Here is an 18,950-nt window from a genome sequence, read left to right on the forward strand (position 1 = left end):
AAAAAAAACAGAATGCGCGTGATCATACGCGTGGCGAAGCCTGTAGGTAACTCTCGGCCACCCTCGCCTATTTGATTGTGTGCGTAAAAAGTGCGTGCTTACACGGCGCCCGCTACTTACGCACACATTCAAACCGACGGAGGTAGATTTGTATGAAGCTGTGCTACTACTCTTTCTTTACTATAGTATTATTTCAATTTTTTATAGGGGTTTATTATTTTTCTATTCAGATGTCGTTAATGTCATTTGTGTCACTGTAATTACGATAAGTCAAATTTAACAGACAGATTCATAGATAGATAGATTATCCTACTGACGTAGGCAGATTAATGTTAAGTGTTAGTTGACATGATTGCAACCGTACATGCTAAAATAACACAACTTATGGATCCGTAGATCGTCTTTCACTTTTTTTGATGTAAGGTGGATATTATGTACGGGATAGTAAGTAATGAAAAAACAGTCATTCCAATTAATATTTTATTTAAAATTAATCATCCACGCTGGATAATATCTAGCGTACAGACAAGATATATAATGATATAACTTAATACAATGTGCCAATTAAGAGCAAACAAAATAGTAATTATTATAATACAACATTTGTATTGACTAGACCTGGGCGCCGAATTCTCCGCACGGTGCTACTTTTGTGAAAAAGTGTAGTCCTATTGTCTAATTTTTAATAGTTAAACAAAACTGATATATCAAAAATTGAAATAGTTCAATCCAGCAATGCTGGGTAAATTATATAGTAGGTATGTAGTGTTAACACTGATAATGATTGCTTCACTTCGGTTATTTGAAGACGTTCGCACAAATAAACCTTGCTTAACTCTTCAAACACAGTTGGAAACAGCCAGCAAGTCTGAATAAGTGATTAAAAATATTATGCTGTAGAGGATTACCTTACAAGCAAGATGTATGAAGACATTAGCAGTAACCCTTGATATTGCTAAGGTCTTCGAACGGGTCTAGCACATGTCAGGTAGCCCTCAAGCTTTTTGCCCGAGCGGTACATCAAAGTGGTAGTTGTCAGGTGTAGTAAACACACGAAGACCGTAAACGTTGGTGGACCACCAGGCTACATCCTCTCTCACACACTTTGCATATCGAGGACGTTACAACGAATCTGCAATATAATTATGTACCTCGCTATACATAGAAAATGGTATAAAGAGACCCTGAATACGAATCCCGAACATAGAATAAAGCAGAATTGTATTTGAGTAAATTTATGAAGTCAAGTTATTTTTGGAGCAGGTTTCGAAGTCGAAAGAGTAGATTCAATCTTATGAGTTTTCATCTTTACGAAGACACAAGAACTAAAAAATCTTAGATTTAGTGATCTGGAATTTTATTACATTTGGAAATCAAAGCAAAGATGACATCAAAGGAACTTGGTGCCCCTACATGAAGTACATCTCGCATTCCTGAGTGGCTGCACCATAATAACGGCTCAGTGCACTTGACTCCGTACAAACACATGACCCACCAATAACGGAAGGATCTCCGTTCGGTTAGAACCTATAAACTATGTAAAAAAATATCAACTAATCAGTCTTAAAAAATAATTACCGAAAAAGAAATACGTTCCCATTATAGGAAACATTTAAAACCCCCCACTATCCTCAAATTTCACGTTGTCGACGCCATTTTTCCAGGCGCCCATGTCCAGTATTTATACAGTCAGATAAATTTCTCTGCGCGTGTGGCGGAAGCGCCATTAATGAATACGAGGCTTTAGTGTTCTAGTGTTACTGGGTTATCAAAACCACGAAGCTCCAATTTTAACGATTATATTTATCAATATGTAATAGATTATTACGTATGTCTGACTGTCTAATTAATATGTTCAAGAGTTATATTTTTAAGGTCGGTAAGGTAATGTAATTAAATTAACGTAAAAACTATAACAATTTATTTGAAGATATTGTAAAATCGCAGACAGTAAAATATCATACATAAAAGAGAGCACAGCTATGTTTATACACTGCCACAAGCCCAAAGTTTGTCGGACTGTATTAAACTGTATTAGACTGTATTGTATATAAACGCGGTAAGCCGCGCAAGTAAAATATTATTTTACTTGCATGGCACGGTTCGTGTGTATCTGTTACAAGAACTTGGGGCATATTGCAATGATAAAATTATGGAGGATAGAAATGAAGGTCGAAAAAGGGTCCAGCAGTGAAATGACAAACAGTTAAATTTGCAGTTGTAGACAAGAGTGAGTGTTAAAAAAAATATGATTTTGAATGAGTGGAAAATGATCAAATTGGAACTCTTGGCGCTTATTTTAGATTTACTCACGCGTATTGGGGGCCCCTTAATTTAACGACTTTCAACGGACACTTTTGAATACACATAACGGTTCTCCTTTACTCCATCCTGCACAGGCACAATCTTAAAAAATGGACTTTATACACGCTACGCAAATAAATATCTTATTTAAAAAAATACAATAAAGTAATAATATTTTACGCTATAATTATTCATGCAAATAAATTTCAATTCCAAACCACACTTAAGTTTATTCTAGTTCTCCTGACGTCTTTCAATGTTTAAATGCTTAAAATATAATAATAAAAACATCAAGATCCGAGTTGTTTTAATGATATTATTACAAAGTTATACTGCTGCAACGGATATAAATGGATGCGATTACTGCAAAATTAAATTTATACCCGGAATACTTATTATTTTATACTTAATAATCTTATTCGTTTAACTTCTTGGTTATAATTAAAGTACGGTCTAAATATATTCTTAATTTCAGTCTTGTACGTAAGTAAGACAATTTCGCTACGGTTGCGCGCTGTACGTACACTGTACGTACACCTTACACTTACAATTCATCGGCGCAAAGGTTTTCTGACCCCATGATATGTTGTTTTATTTAATATTATTATGAGTAGGTTAATTACTTTATGGTAAAAAACCTCAACATTTTGTAATACGATTTAAGTTTCTTAACTGACGTTAGTAGTCATAGTAGTAATGTAATGAATGAAGTTTTATTATCAACTGCAAATGGGTAAATTGATGTAATGAATGGGTAAACGGATGATTTGATATTTCTAACATAAACATAGAGTGAAAACGATTTGCATCTATTTTTGAAAATGGTGGCAGGGAGACATTAGTTGGCCTTCCACAGCCTTGGATTCAGCTTTACACTGACTTACATTGAAATCTAAAATATAATATTGCATCTGTCGTGTGCACGCTAATAACTGTAAAAATGTAACGTTTACATGGACTAAATGTCAAGAAATATACGAAAATTAGTTACATTACTACTACACACATCTCTTAAATTTATGAGATCAGTATTACTTCCATCAAGAAACTGTTTTAAAAATATAAATTAAAGGCTTAAAGACTAGGGATTAGGGATTAATACGATATTGACTTAGTACCACATGGACTTAGTAGGGCGTATACTATAGATCTCTAGAGAGCTCGAAATCAAATCGAATCATTTTTTTTATACAAAATAGGTTCTTTACAGAGCTTTTTTTTAATATCAAGTGGAGGGGGATGGGTACTCCAGACCACCCCGATTAATCAGTCAAATAATCGCATAGTTTATAGTACGCTTTTTTACACAGCATTTGTTTAACAACACGTTTATACATTTTTCTGTGAGTTTCAGGATGTGATCAGGGTATTTTATTGTAGTAGCGAATACAGTTACCCATGAAATATTTAACCACCTTACATAATCTATGTTTTGGTATTTCAAGTATGTTTCTATCTCTAGTATTGAAGTTATGGTGGTTACCTACTATTTTTTTTTTAAATATATTAGTGTGTTTTCTGACATACATTTTATTTTCGTAGATGTATTGACTATGTATCGTCAATACATTAATAATGGAAAAAAGTTATCTCAGGAACTCACCATGCCGCAGACTATACAGGGTGAATTTTTCAAACGGGCCTTCAGGGCCATATCCGAAACTATAAGGATTAGCGAAAAATGCTGAAAGGAGTTACGAGGCCGATTTTGATAAAAACTAAAACTGCATCATTAGTTTTTTAAAATATCTTATTCCTTAGCCGGGAATCGAACGAGTTCATTTTGAAAAAAAAAATACACCCTCTATATTATTCCACTATCTGATAGTGTCGCTTTTTAAGGATCAAAATCAATCCAAAGAAAGTAATTTCATTTTCAATGTGCTATTTCCTAAAATATTCACATTAAAATCACTACAAACAATAACATATTACTTACATTTGCTAATAATATCCAAACATTTTCCATTACAGTTTCAAAGCTAGAAAATGTTTCTGTGTTGGGTGGTCTATACACGCAGACTACAATATGGTTATTCAGCTCGACACATGATAATTCAATGACACGTTCAACCGAGAGCCCCACTATATCCAGGCGTTCTCTTGATTTTATACCTTTACAAATTATTATTAATAATCGACCATGGAGGACTTTCGGCTGAAAGAACTAACAATTAAGTGATTTATATAAGTTATTAATGTATTTCACCTTGTTTTAATCAGTGCTCAGTTAAACATATGGTCATAATGATCTCTCTAAAAACAGCTCCAGTTCAACGTCCTTATTTGAAAAACCCTGGATATACTGGTGCAATTTTTTTAGAGATGAAAGCTTATCACTGAACAACTGTTTCATTTATGAAAACATTTATTTGAAATATGTCTATTAATTAGCATGCCACTATCATATTCATATGAATTATTCACATTATTATTATTTATTGAAATGTCAATATTATTTAATGGATATTACCATTTGACATAAATGATGTAAATTATATAATTTGCCAGAGGTGCACTCAGTTGTCCCATCAATTAATTTAAATAATCGAACGTCAGGTTAAAATTATTGAATGTCAATAATTTTAAATGATTGTTTTGCTCAATAGAAGCAGGTTTGGTTGCTAAATTTATGGCAGAAATGTCAAAATAATATTCTAGCACAACAGCTATCTATGTTTTACAAAATCTATGGAGATAGTAATAACCTCCCGTCAAATAATAATTCATACTAATCGAGTTATAATCAATGAAATGGAATATATTATTATTGTACATTGCAGGTTACGAAGTCATATTTAACTTGTATCTAATGTTATTTTCTTGGACTGGCAATCTTTTGCTATAGGGCAATGTAAACATTACAATCTACTTTAAATTAAGTTTTAAGAAAGTATACAGGTAATGTAATAAACGCTTTTTGTTTACATTACCCCTATTTCCCATAAAGACAACTAAATCTCTCTCTTAAATCTAACTAAACTATTCTTAAATCAGATTGATAAAGATTAATTACACATTAAGTCCTCCTACGCCATACCATATTTATCATAACCGTGCTATATAATAGGAAACAAGCATGTCATTTAAAAGAGATTGGCCACATTCAGAATTTTTTGGCAGGCAGTGATGAAAAATATGTAGTTTTGCAAAGAATGTATCACGTAGATTAAGAATATTAGGTTGCTTATACTTTCAGATCTGGCTATTTACGATCGTTCCTAAATTTAGTCTATATATCGGCTGATGACCATTCGGTATACATCCTCCTCATTAGCTTCACCTATCAATTATAGCGTAAAAAAGAGACGTGGATCTGGCAGAAATATCATATTTTTCAGGGTTTCATTAGTGATCTCACTGGATCATGACGTCATAAGCATGACGTCATACATTTGTCCAATCGTCATACATTTTTTTATTCCCAATACTCTCTTTAACATTACTACGAAATCACCACTTTGTTATTTGGCTAGTATTTGATTGCATAAAAACATGTATCAAAAATTGTAAATTGAGCGCACGTAATTCAAATCACACGCATAACCATTTAAGGATTAAGAGTATGACATCACATGGCACGTTAGGGAATTATAATCATCCGCGCCAAACTTCTAGTCCGCTCTGAAGTTGTTGCGCGCAGGTGTATTCAGAGAGCCTAAGCGGTCGAACACAACCATACTACTCCGTAGCAACAGTGTGGGCACACTAATGCGCTATGTACCCGCGGGCGAGAGCGGGCAGCGGAGGGCGCAGGGGGGATACCGCGCTGTCTTCGTCTCGCTAATATCTACAATTTGCTGTTGCGATACGACTCGTTTTTATATTCAGAGCGGCGTAGAAGTTTGGCGCGGACTCTGCCAACCTAATATACACTCCTTTGCAAAAAAAACGGGCGGGTTTGATTTTTTAACATTATTGGTAATAATTTAGTTCTTCAGAGGTTTTAATAGCCAAACTATGTTACTGGCACTTAATAAAGAGTCTGGGTATGAAAAAAAGTTCATTCCAAATTCAAAACTTTTGTTTTTTAAATTATTAATCCCTTTTTCATTTTGTGACACTTTTCGCGGGTTTGCGGTTAAAAGGTTATCAAGCAACTAAAAGTAACTTTTCGTTATTTTTAGTACAACAATTTATGTTTATCGCATAATTCTGCCTTATTGTGACTTAAAACAGATATCTTTGTGTCTATCGTAATGGCAGAAAAAGCAATGAGAGCTAGTAAAATTATAGCGCTGCTGGAAGAGGGGTGTAGCCAATGTTACGTCTCACAGCGGTTAAACGTGAGTCGTTCAACCGTACAAAGAACCTGGACTCGATACCAAGAGACAGGTTCCGTTCAGAGAAGGCAAGGTTCTGGGAGAAAACGTTGCACACAGCCGCGAGACGATCGCTTTTTAGTGACTCAGGCGCTGAGGAACCGCAAATGCAGTTACATAGACCTCAAAAGAAACCTTGAAGAGGTACGAGGAGCACAAGTTAGCCTATGGACTGTGAGGAGAAGACTTTTAGCTGCTGATATACGTAGTCGACGACCAGCGCGGGCCCCCAAGTTACTCCGTGAGCACCGGATTGCGCGGTTGAGGTTCGCTAGAAATTGCCTATCTTGGACACCAGGTAACTGGAGTAGCGTACTCTTCTCCGATGAGGCTCGAATTTGTCTGCATGGTGAGGACCGACGTCGGCGAGTGTTACGAAGACCAGGGGAACGCTATGCCGATGTGTGTTTTGAAGAAATCACCCCTTATGGTGGAGGGTCCGTTATGTTTTGGGCGGGCGTAACTTCCAACTATCGTACCGAGATAGTATTCATAGAAAATGGCTCACTAAATGCGCATAGGTACATAACAGAAATCCTTTCTCAAAATGCACAACCCGCACTGACTGTAATTGGTGAAGATGCCATTTACATGGACGATAATGCTCGGGCCCACCGTTCTGGCGACGTAGATGCTTATATGCAAGAGGTCGGTATTCGTCGTTTGGATTGGCCAGCGCGGAGCCCCGACCTTAACCCCATTGAGCATGTTTGGGACCTCCTAAAAAGGCGAGTACGATCTGTCCAACCACCTCCACAAAACATCAGAGAGCTTAAACGTGTAATCTCGACTGAGTGGGAACACATTCCACAGGACACCATCAAAAGCCTGGTGGGAAGCATGCCAAGACGATTACATGCCGTAATCGCTGCAAGAGGAGGTCATACTCGTTATTAATTTTTATTTTTTAATGTCTCTTTTATTAAAATACCATAAAAATACTCGTAGTCTTAATTTCATTATACCCATAAAAATGTCCATTTTAACACGGCTCTCTGTTTACATTGACTAAAACACCGATACCAGGATAAAAGTGTTAAAAAACTAGATTCTCATTGATAATAAGAAATTTCTAGTCATCCAAGCTAATGACATACTAAAAATATAATAATATTTACCCATAGAAAAGCTAAGGTAAAGTGTGTGTGTAAGGTGCCCGTTTTTTTTGCAAAGGAGTTTATATACCTTATTTTAAAAATACGACGGAAAAGTGCATTAAACATATAACTATAAACATAATATCAGGTACCTAAATTAAGTAAATAAATTTAATTTGGTAATAGCACCGAATTATATGAAAATTATTAAACATTAATACCTACATATTTACCTAAATAAGTATCTATTACTTAATATTAAAAACATTAATTAATTATACACAATTGATCTATACATATAATAAAAATCGAATATATTTTTAAAAAGGGTTTTTGAAGAACTGAGAATAAGTCACTTCTTCAAAACTAAGAATAATTTGTTTTAAGAACAAAAAATACGTAATTACATTCGAAAATATATTTTTTCGGCATCTAACGAGTTCTCAGATACGCGCAAATTACATTCTTATTATATATCATCATACATTAATATCATACATCATACATCATCATACATTAATATCTATATTATATTATAGATATTAAGACATGATGTACTTCGTTTTTGTTTTCAATAATTCTACAAAATACACGCATATAAAATATGTTATTTATAAATACGAATAGAATTCGAATAACTTTTGAATATCAAACGAGTTTAAAGTCGAATGACAGAAGAACAATGTTTGGTACCGGAGGTACAAAATACCACGACAATATGACAGACTAAGTGCGCTTGTCGCTTGAGTCACGAAAACTAAACCAGACCGTCGGGTCGCGTAGAATTTCATGTTCAAAATTACGGCTTGTAATAATAGTCTAAGACAGATCCTTGGATCTCTAAGACATATCCAAGAATCTGTCTTAGATCTGATGACTCTTGAGTTTGAATAGTTATTTCGGATATTTCATAGTACCTGATAGGATAGTGGCGGGGTACAGGTTAAGAGGTAAGCAAACGCTGACGTCCTTGTTCCCAAATTTCATCCATTTCGTCGTTACAAAAAAAATACTCCACTTGAAAAGGAGGTACCGAACGATTGTTAGTTTCCTTCTTTTCTAGTATACAAATAGCGTGTGTAAGACATAACAGCGTATTGTTTTTAGTCAATCCAGTAACCTGTAACAATACGAAAACCATTAATAAAATAAAATGCATTAATAAAACAACACAAGTTGCCAAGTACAGTAAAATTAAACTGCATTATGAATCGTCTGTAAAAATTTCAAGTTTCTATCTATTACGGTTCCAATTATAAAGCCCTGTGACAGACGGACAGACAGCGATGTCTTAGTAATAGGGTTCCGTGTTTACTTTTTGGGTACGGAACCCTAAAAATAAAATTAAATAATAACAACGACGTCAGTTTTCACTTCCCGGCACAAACGTAGATGCAAACATTTATAGTATAACGTCATATTATTCTGAATTAAATTGGTTTGCACCTTATTTGTCCTCAATAAGTTAATTCAGAGTGATGAGGCGCACCAGACGCGAATGAAATTAAATAACTAATTAATATAACATAAGAACATATTCGGCCTTACAAATAAAAATATACTTATACCATGGTTATGCTATGAATAGTTATATTTAGCATAAATTATGCATAAGAAAATTTAATTTTCTAACAAATAAACTCGGCATAACATCGTCATAACTATACCCAATTTACGTATAACTGCACGAAACGGCAACGTCGCATTTCACAAAAAAAGTAGACAATTGTTTATGGATATTATGTCAATTGTATCACCAAAGATTACAGTTGACGTTTTTAATGTCATTTGAACATATTTATTATTTTCTCAAGTTCAAATATTCAAATTATTCACATCGTATATTTTCATAAATATTGAAAAGTTTATTGTAAAACATAACTACAACTTACTTGATTGCGGCCCCAGTACCTCAAAGCTATCAATATTTGTAAAATGGAAGATAAGCCACCTCCACGCCTATCCACTCCTAGAGAATCACCAAATAAGTGGTCCAAAAACATGACACCTTCCTTGGAAAATCGATATTTTATACGAAATTCTGCATCATTGAATAATTCAAAAGGATTTTCTCTTTTTTTATAAGTTTTTGTCCTTCTTACAATAATATGTAAATTGTTTATTACATAATTAACTTCCTCTACTTCTTCTACAGCTCTTACTCCCATCATAATGCTTTCAATTTAATTAAACAAACAATTTTTATAAAAAAATGGAGCGATGTTATATTATAGAATGTCAAAGATTTTATGTTATACGGAACTTAAACAAGGGTGAGGGATTGTATAACTCTTGTATGGACGGTTATATAGACGATATACTATGTATAAGCTATTACAAGTTTATTTGTAGGAATTTCGCTTATTCTCCATTTATGCTTAACATAACATTTTATGACACGTTTATTTGTAAGGCTGATTATGTTTATAATCTTACCCGAGAGAGGAATAACGGTTTTCTACAAACCACGCACTCATCTTTATCACGCACATTCCATACACCCTTCTCATGTTTCGACATCTAGAAAAAAACACAGTATAATAAGTTTATGTATATTTCATTTCATTTCAATTAATTGCTGCACCACCAGATTCGAGATATATGTCACGACACGACACAAACGTTAAACGGCGAAGGAGACAGCAGAGGACAAAAGTCTATTCATTTACGCGCTTCTGAATACTTTGCAGTATGCATTAAAATACAATGCACTTACCGTAATTCGCTTAACGTTTCGGAAGTCTTTGATGACGAGGCGGTTCATTTTCTCGTATGCGAATACCATGTCGAGCATGACGAGCGCCGGCTCCAACACAGAGAGCGAAATCCGCTCGCCCGTCACGATCGCCACCAGCAACACCTCGACTGATATCATCGTGGGCTCGCAATTGTACTGCGCTTCCTATTCATCATTATTAGTTAATACATACATTTTCCGAAAACATTACAGTTTTATAATTCGTTAATAGTAAAACATATATGTCGCAAGGAATATACTTGAAATTATTAATAGAGCTCCTATATAACAAAGAAGAAGCAAACCAGCATGCGATCCACTATGTAAAGTGGCTATTGTATAGGCTATAGACATCTGCAATTAACCCCAGTTTGGACTGAAGTCGGGGAGATGCACACATGCGGTATATACGGCATATATACATAAAAATGTTACTACATGCATAGGTTTTATAATATTTCTTTATATATACACTAGCTGACCTGGCAAACGTTGTGTTGCCATATAAATAAAAAAATCTTAAGGGTGAACAACCCTTATCACTTAATAGTAGCCGATTCTCAGAATATGCATATAAAATGGTGACAATCGGTAAAGCCGTTTCGGAGGAGTACGGTAACTAACATTGTGACACGAGAATTTTATATCTAAGAGATAAATGGGATTAATGTATATTCACCGCGTACACAATCCTCCAAATTAATAACAATTTCACTATTTTGATATTAGTCATAAAGCTGAGGAAAGCGTATAATTTATTTTTAAGATTCCGTAATATTTTTAAGCAGTTTACTTTTGAATATGGTAGACCAACTATTCTATAGCATTTTACAGAAGTAACAAACAATGCATCGCCGTAAAATTGTAACTGCGTGTGTAAGTGTCTATCGGCCGGTCTCAATAACTTAACCTTTAACTAAAAGTTAAATTAGCTACCAAAAGTAGCTGATGACAGTTGTTTGCGTTCCAATACCTCAAGATAGTTAGAAATTTTAACTTTTACTATTTATCTATCTTTGGGAGGGTTTTGCGCTTACCATAGTTAGGTTGAGCCATACATAAATGACTTAAGCGTTTCAATAACATTCTGACAGCTTACTTTAGTTAGTTTGAAATACCATCTGTCAATAATGGTGTTATTTTGTGATTAAAGTGATAATGAGAAGTATGAGGCCGGTATATTTGTTTCTGGTGCAAAAACAGAAACTGTAGAACGCAGTACATAAGTCGAAGGTCGACTTATGATTTTACAAAGTTGTGTTAAAAAGTGCTTATTAGTAATTAGTTTTCATTTGCTATTACAGTGAAGGACAATAGCGTGATGAAACACACAAGAATTCTTTAAAAATGTTCTCAAACGCGAGTGAAGTCTAATCAATTCGCATTTGGCCAGCGCTGTGGAATTTGACCTAACTCTCGCTTACTTTGAAAAGAGATCCATGTCCAGCAATGGGACATTAGCTTGACGTGGAATTATTAGTGTACATATAATAAAATATTGTTATACCATGTAATAAGTTGTAAATTTTCAGTAATCAAGGAACACATTTTAATAACATGTAACTAACACATGTAGATATAGTACAAAAATATTGCAAAACATGTATTTGTTATATAAAGTAAATAAAGAATATTCGATTATTTTCTTAAATATAAGTGGTTATCAATTCGGAAGTATATTTTTTTTTGTTGAAATGCAAAAACGGAATGCTTCAGAGGTAACTTTAGTTGGCGTTGAGAATTTTTTTTATTGAGACGACAGTAACAGATAATTTGAATGTCACAGAAAAACTCTGGTAGCTAACCGAGTTTAACTGATAGTAGATTATTGAGACCGGCCGTATTTGGTGGGTTCCAGCGCCAGATGGCAGAAGAGGAATTAAATTTAAATGACAAAGCTAGGCAAGTAGTTAAATGTTATCAATTAGTCTAGCTATTCAAAATAAAATTCAGGAACTCAACTGACACAAAATTATTTCAGTATAGCTGAGGAACCAAAATGTATAGAATTATAATTATTCTTATTTTTTATATAATACCTTTAAACAAGCAATTCTTCTATATATATAATCTGAAAATCTATGAAACGGCACCAACGATTTTCATTAAATTTAGTATGCAGGGAGTTTGGGCATGCATGCCGAGCAATGCTTGTCATCCCGGTACTATATGAATATGTACTCACTACGAAAGATAGCAGCCCACTATTCAACCAACGTCTTGATGCGAAGTACACGCTTTCGGTGATATTGAATCCTGTTGATATCGTACACGAGTATGCCTTGGGGAACACAATGATGTATTCGCCGGGCAGTTGCTCGACGCGCGACAGCGACACATTGTGTTCAAGAAGCATGTGTGGCGGGACCATGACAATATCAGACGGCAACCAAATGGACTTGTTTTGATAAGAAGTAGGACAGAGCAATTCGACTACCTTTCGAAAATGGGTACTTTCCTCTTCAGAAATTCCATACCTAAAATATAACTTTTTACGTTATTACCATAACTTAATACTACAAGGACATTACAATACAAGTTAAAGAAAATTCGTTATACCAAATTTTTGGCGGTCCACTATGCATATATTCCATCCATGGCAGGCCATGAGGATCCCTATGCCAGCAGCTCGTTGAGAATGCCATACCGAGATGCAGCGTCGGCACGGTGACGCCCAATAGTGAACCCAGGGAATTTATAACGTTTCTCTTGTTTTTCAACATCATCTAAAATAAGTAAACGAGGTATTAGTATTAAAATCTTCGTGGGCTCATGGACAACAACTTTGCTAAAGATCATCACTTGATCAAATGCATAGTTTACGATTCAATCCTTACTAATATCGATTAAAATAATCGACTTTTTTGTCCAAAAGATCGATTCTCCGATTAATCTGTCTTAGATCGCCATCCCTCGTTCCCGTGGGATTTCCGATATGTCTATCCTATGTCCTTTCTCGGGTCTCAAACTATCTTTGTACAAAATTTCATTAAAATCAGTGCAGTGGTTTAGACGTGAAGAAGAGACAGACAGACAGACAGAGTTACTTTCGGATTCATAATATTAGTAAGGATCAGATAATGCCGGTGGACTTACTTTTAGGTTCCATGGGTGGGTTGCAAGTGGATCGTCTTCATTATTGGTAAAACCATATCCCTCAGGGCCAGTGTCTACGCTGGCAGAGTACACACACAGATGGTCGTCTCCGTGTAACACAAGACGCCAGAATTCTTGTTCTACTTCAGACGGAGAAGGTTTATGGTTGAAAAAGGTGTCTCGGGCTCTTATAGCAATCTACAAAGATGAAATATTGTTTTATGTACATATATTTGAGCAGCTACTGTGGCTGTGGAGTAGTGTTTGTAAGCAATACCATGTATCGCGCGTTAATTTTTTTAGTGAAGTCAAATTTAGTCTGACAAAGACTTTTCCTACCTTTTTAAAAGTGGCCAGATTCATCTTTCGGCCCGGCACCGTGCATTCTTCGGCCTCTGCAAGGGCAGCCATGATTAAATCATCATCTTCTGAGTCTTCCTCTTCTGAAGTTTCACTGTCAGCAAGCATTTTATATTGTCTTAACAGCGGAACGTTCGCGCGTTCCATCATTTTGCGATATATTTTACTCCAAACGCGCTCGACATTAGCTATTAATTCACTCCGCTCCACTAAAATACGAAATCAAAAACAAGGGTGTTGACCTATCAAGACAATACGTTTCAAATGGTAGTTTCTTATTTTTTACAATATTAAATTAATACAACAATAATAAAATAATAATCTAAAAAAAATAAGATCAATTCACATTTTCTAATATTTATATTACCTCAATTTCGTTCGATACAGTAATAATAATAAAAAACAAGATTTATGGTAGAAAATTAAAATGTGATAATGGTAACACAATCAGAACCCAGAACATTTCTTGTGCCGTCATTTTTAAGTTTCGTAGCTAATGTTATTCATTTTCGTGATTGTAATTGAACTCGAATGTATTACTGTTTTCATAGCGCGTTAGTTAAATTGTGAATAATTGTAAAGCTTTCGTTTTTTGTTGAGTTTGTTAAAGTTTTTGTTTCTTGTTAATTTTGACAGTGACATTTGTTTGTTTACATTTTGGACACCTAATTATGAATCAGACTATAGTATAATAGTTGTGTTCGACCGCATTGACTCTTTCACTGACACCTGCGCGCATTAACTTCAGAGCGGGCTTGAAGTTTAGCGCGGACTATGCTTGCCTCACAAAACCGTTCACATCTAACAAATTTAAACAAAGATACTCACAGCTTGATAATGTGGCATATGGCAAAAGATATTTCACGTATAATTGATCTAATTTTTTTTCCGGATTAGGTCCTTTCGTGAACCGCATTTCTTCAGCAACGCGGCCCCATCGCTTTCTTTCTATCACTTTTTTCAATCCTCCGTGGTGCTGGACTATTTTATACAGTTTAGGTAAATTCACCTCCATACCTTCGTACTGTAATTTTAAATACATAAATGCAGGGTGAATATTACAAATGGGCCTTCAGGGCTAAATCAGAAACTATAAGAAATAGCGAATAATACTGAAAGTTATGAGGCTGAATTTATTAAAACTGAGACGGCATCACTAGATTTAAAAAATACATCTATTTTCCTAATCGGGAATCGAACGAGTTCACTTTGAAAAAAAATATCATATCCTGTATTATTCCACCATCAGATAGTTTCGCTTAAAAGGATTAAACTCTGGGTATCAACTAGAGATGTGCCGAGTCAGGTCGACTCGAGTCAGTACACGAGTCGTACTCATAAGTGATACTCGAATACTGACGGTACTCGTACACTGACTCCAGTCGTATGTATATACAGCAGGAATTGTGCAAGTAACAACTTGTTTAATTTCTTTTAGTGAGTGCCCTTTTTGATCTTTCTGCTAATGGACTGTGTTACAAAGTACTAGAATACTTTATGCTAACTCGAGTATAGTCTGCGCCAAACTGCTAGTCCACTGTGAATATAGAAACGTGTCGTGTCGAATAGCAAATTGTAGATATTAGCGGGATATTATGCCCTTAGGTTACTACGGAATTTATGCTTGTATTTGTGCGCAACAACTTCAGAGCGGACTAGCAGTTTGGCACGCGACCGCTTCCTATATAGACTGCATGCTCTTCTGCTACTTCTATATTATAAAAAAAACATACCAATGGAGATCTCTTAAATACCACTCCTTGCGAAGCCAAGTAGGCCTTAATCGTGCATAATTCTTTTGCACTTGGACCCCATCTCGTAAATAAGCGGCCGATATATTGGTTAACGACCGTAAACACCATCTCATCATTAACAGTACAAGACGGGGTGAAGCCGGCAGGAGGAATAATCTTGCAGATGCCATATTTGATGGCCTCTGGCATTATGTAATCGAAATATCCCACCGGATCCTGAAATAAAATCTGTGCGTTAACATAAACATGACTTACAATAAATAATACATAGAAATATACATGGCTTAGTTTATATCATTGCTAATAATATGTCGCATCAAGTTGCTTCATTAGCCGTTCAATAGAAGTAGTGAAGAAGCAAGACTGTTAGTCTTGCTTCTTCACTACACAGTTCTGTTCAATTACCTTCCTGAATTTTCGTGCAAATATTTTTTTATGACTGTCGATGTCATTTAAGTCAACAAGAAAGTTATGATAGACTTCGATCGGCCTTTCACGATAAAGCCCCATCTCGTGTCACAGTTTACAACTGGTTTAATGAATTTAAACGTGGTCGCACTAATCTCACCGATGACGACTGAAGATAACATCAGTGTTGTGCGGCGTATGATAGAGACGGACAAAAGAGTGACCTATCAGCAGATTCGGACAAGCCTAGGCATTGGTATGAGTCAAGTGAACAAAATCCTCCATGAACATTTAGCGGTCAGGAAGCTATGTACCCCCATCATTTAACCGAGGCCCAAAAACTCCGCCGTGTTGATTGGTGCCGAGAAATAATTAAAATTTAAAGGAGGAGACTCAAATGCTGTTTCGACATAGTAACGAGTGACGAAACCTGGATTTATTGCTATGATCCGGAAGCCAAAAGGCAGTCTGCTCAGTGGGTGTTTCCTTCCGAGGAGATGCCAACTAAAGTGAAGAGAGTTAAGTGTTGGAAAGAAGATGGTGGCCTCGTTCTTCGGAAGGACAGGTCATTACATGACAATTGTCTTGGAGGATCATAAAACGGTTAATGCAGAGTGGTACACTAATAATTTATTGCCACTTGTCTTGGAAAAAGTTCGCCAGAAACAACCTTGCAGCAGGATCCTCCTTCACCACGACAATGCCTCATCGCACACCGCCAGGAAAACGATCAACTATTTAGCGACCTCAGACGTAGAATTACTGAGTCATTCGCCGTATAGCCCCGACCTCGCACCCTGCGATTTTTATTTATTCCCGAAAATAAAGGAAAATCTTCGAGGAAAACGTTTTACGGACTCTGAGAAAAAAGTGGCTGCGTTTCAAAAGGCCGTCGAAGAGACCCCCAAGTCCGAATGGGCAAAGTGCTTTTCTCAGTGGTTCCCTCGGATTCAGCGATGTCTTGATGTGAACGGACACTATTTTGAAAAGTTATAATAAAATAAATAACTTGTTAGTTTGCTTAGTTTTTAAATTTCTAAGAACTTTCAGTTTGACCCTCGTATAATGGTTAGTAAGGCAAACAATTACACTTTAAATTACTTTTGTGTAACTCTAACGGTTTAAGAAGTGTTCGCCCAGACAGCTTTCTGGGGGCAAATTACTTAACTGATAATTAGCGTTATATTATAGCTAAACCATGCAATATGTTTATAAATTTTAATCTATATGTCATTCTGATGTACAAACTATATTATTGAAAAATTTCAAATTCATTTTGCAGTTTTTGCTACAAGAAGTAACAAACATTCATACATCCTCACAAATTTTCGCCTTATGATATTTTGTAGGAAAAGGAAATATTAGCAGGATAGACATTTTCGGTAAGGACGTTTTGCTAGTAAGGCGGATTTAATATGATGTGCATAAAAACTAATAGATTTATACAAACCACGAATTCTTCGGCAGTGGGTCTGAAAACAGGTGCGTCCAAACAAAATTTTCCGTAAGTATCCGGCTCGGGGGTAGAAATACCGGACGTGGCACTGTGCTTGTGTGATTTATTACATTTCGGAATATTTACTCGAGAACCAGACTTGTTCTTATTGGACGTATTAGGTTGTTCGTCAGTCTCCGAATCTGATATGTCAATACACTCTACGACATCCGTATTTACCGAAGGATTTGGAGAAGTTATTGTACGATCCAATGCAATATTTGTATCTGATGATGATGTTGATGGTAGGTCACCGTCTTCAATTGGTATATTCTTAATTTTTTTCTTGTATGATATTCCATCAGTAGAAATATGTACTATTTCATTTTCCGTTTCCAAATATACATTCTCATTTGCAGAAAAATTAAAATTGCGACCCAAATATGCAAATAAAACATTTGGATCTTGTACTCCAATTATGCTATTATGCTTTATGCAACTTTCACTTTTTAAGATCAAACTACATGCTACTAGAGGCTTTGACTTTTGTATTTTTTTATTTGAGCAACATTTTACGTGTAGGACTTGGTCAGAAGGTCCTTCGAAAATGTCGAGATCCATGGCAAAAAATTCTTCCCAATCATTCATTGTGTCATAATATTCTATATCGTCTTTTATTTCATCAACGTCGGTAAAAGTCTCACATGAATAGTTTTGGCGGTCGTCATTATTACTATATTCCTTTTGCCATTCTTCTACGACATCTTTTAGTGCTGAAAATAAAATGCAAATTTTAGAAAACTACTAGCTGACCCGGCAAACGTTGTGTTGCCTTATAAATAAAAAATGTTAACGGTGAACAACCCTTATCACTTAGGGGTATGAAAAATAGATAGCCGATTCTCATACCTACTGAATATGCATAAAATTTGGTGACAATTGGTAAAGCCGTTTCGGAGAAGTACGGTAACTAACATTGTGACACGAAAATTTATAAGAAGATATACATATTACATTTGTCAAATTTTCAATTATTGCATTGTTATACGTATAATTTGTATATTTTTGGGTGGAGGTTCGTAATTAAAGTTTATATATCTATATAAATATTTTATATCTAATAGTACCCCTAAAACTAATTTAATGATTGCCATAAATAAGTGGATCGGAATATTAATTAGTGTTTAATAAATAAATATTATTTTATTTTAAAATGCTGAAACTTAATTATTTATTCCTATAAAATATTAAGTAAGACTTGTGCTAAATTTTAAAATCAATTGACATACTTGGTTTATAGTATGTAAGAATAATTGGCCAACTGGAAGTCCAACTCGCACACGGAAGGTTCCGTATCACCAATTTTTTTTATTTTTATTACTGGTTATTATGTATTGATGATGTAGATGCGTTGTGAAAATTTGAACTATCTACCTA

At 35.1% G+C, this 18,950-nt stretch overlaps 1 protein-coding gene across 2 annotated transcripts in view; it reads right to left on the reverse strand.

Annotated features, from left to right (window-relative positions):
- Positions 1 to 466: 466 nt before the first annotated feature.
- Jarid2 (Jumonji, AT rich interactive domain 2) overlaps positions 467 to 18,950 on the reverse strand; it is a 32,067-nt gene continuing 13,583 nt past the window's right edge. For both annotated transcript variants that reach the window (XM_073074783.1, XM_073074782.1), the window contains 11 exons: positions 17,529 to 18,286; positions 15,650 to 15,886; positions 14,745 to 14,940; positions 13,896 to 14,125; positions 13,557 to 13,754; positions 13,020 to 13,186; positions 12,646 to 12,937; positions 10,440 to 10,625; positions 10,160 to 10,243; positions 8,641 to 8,843; positions 467 to 1,132 (listed from right to left, as the gene is read on the reverse strand). In XM_073074783.1, coding sequence (XP_072930884.1) covers positions 8,667 to 8,843; positions 10,160 to 10,243; positions 10,440 to 10,625; positions 12,646 to 12,937; positions 13,020 to 13,186; positions 13,557 to 13,754; positions 13,896 to 14,125; positions 14,745 to 14,940; positions 15,650 to 15,886; positions 17,529 to 18,286 — 2,525 coding nt within the window. In that variant the 3' untranslated portion in view covers positions 467 to 1,132; positions 8,641 to 8,666. The remainder of the gene's footprint in view (positions 1,133 to 8,640; positions 8,844 to 10,159; positions 10,244 to 10,439; positions 10,626 to 12,645; positions 12,938 to 13,019; positions 13,187 to 13,556; positions 13,755 to 13,895; positions 14,126 to 14,744; positions 14,941 to 15,649; positions 15,887 to 17,528; positions 18,287 to 18,950) is intronic.

This window comes from Epargyreus clarus, unplaced genomic scaffold, assembly GCF_041222505.1.
Source record: "Epargyreus clarus isolate Ecla_fem2 unplaced genomic scaffold, WU_Ecla_fem_2.2 ptg000007l, whole genome shotgun sequence".
Lineage (NCBI taxonomy): Eukaryota > Metazoa > Arthropoda > Insecta > Lepidoptera > Hesperiidae > Epargyreus > Epargyreus clarus.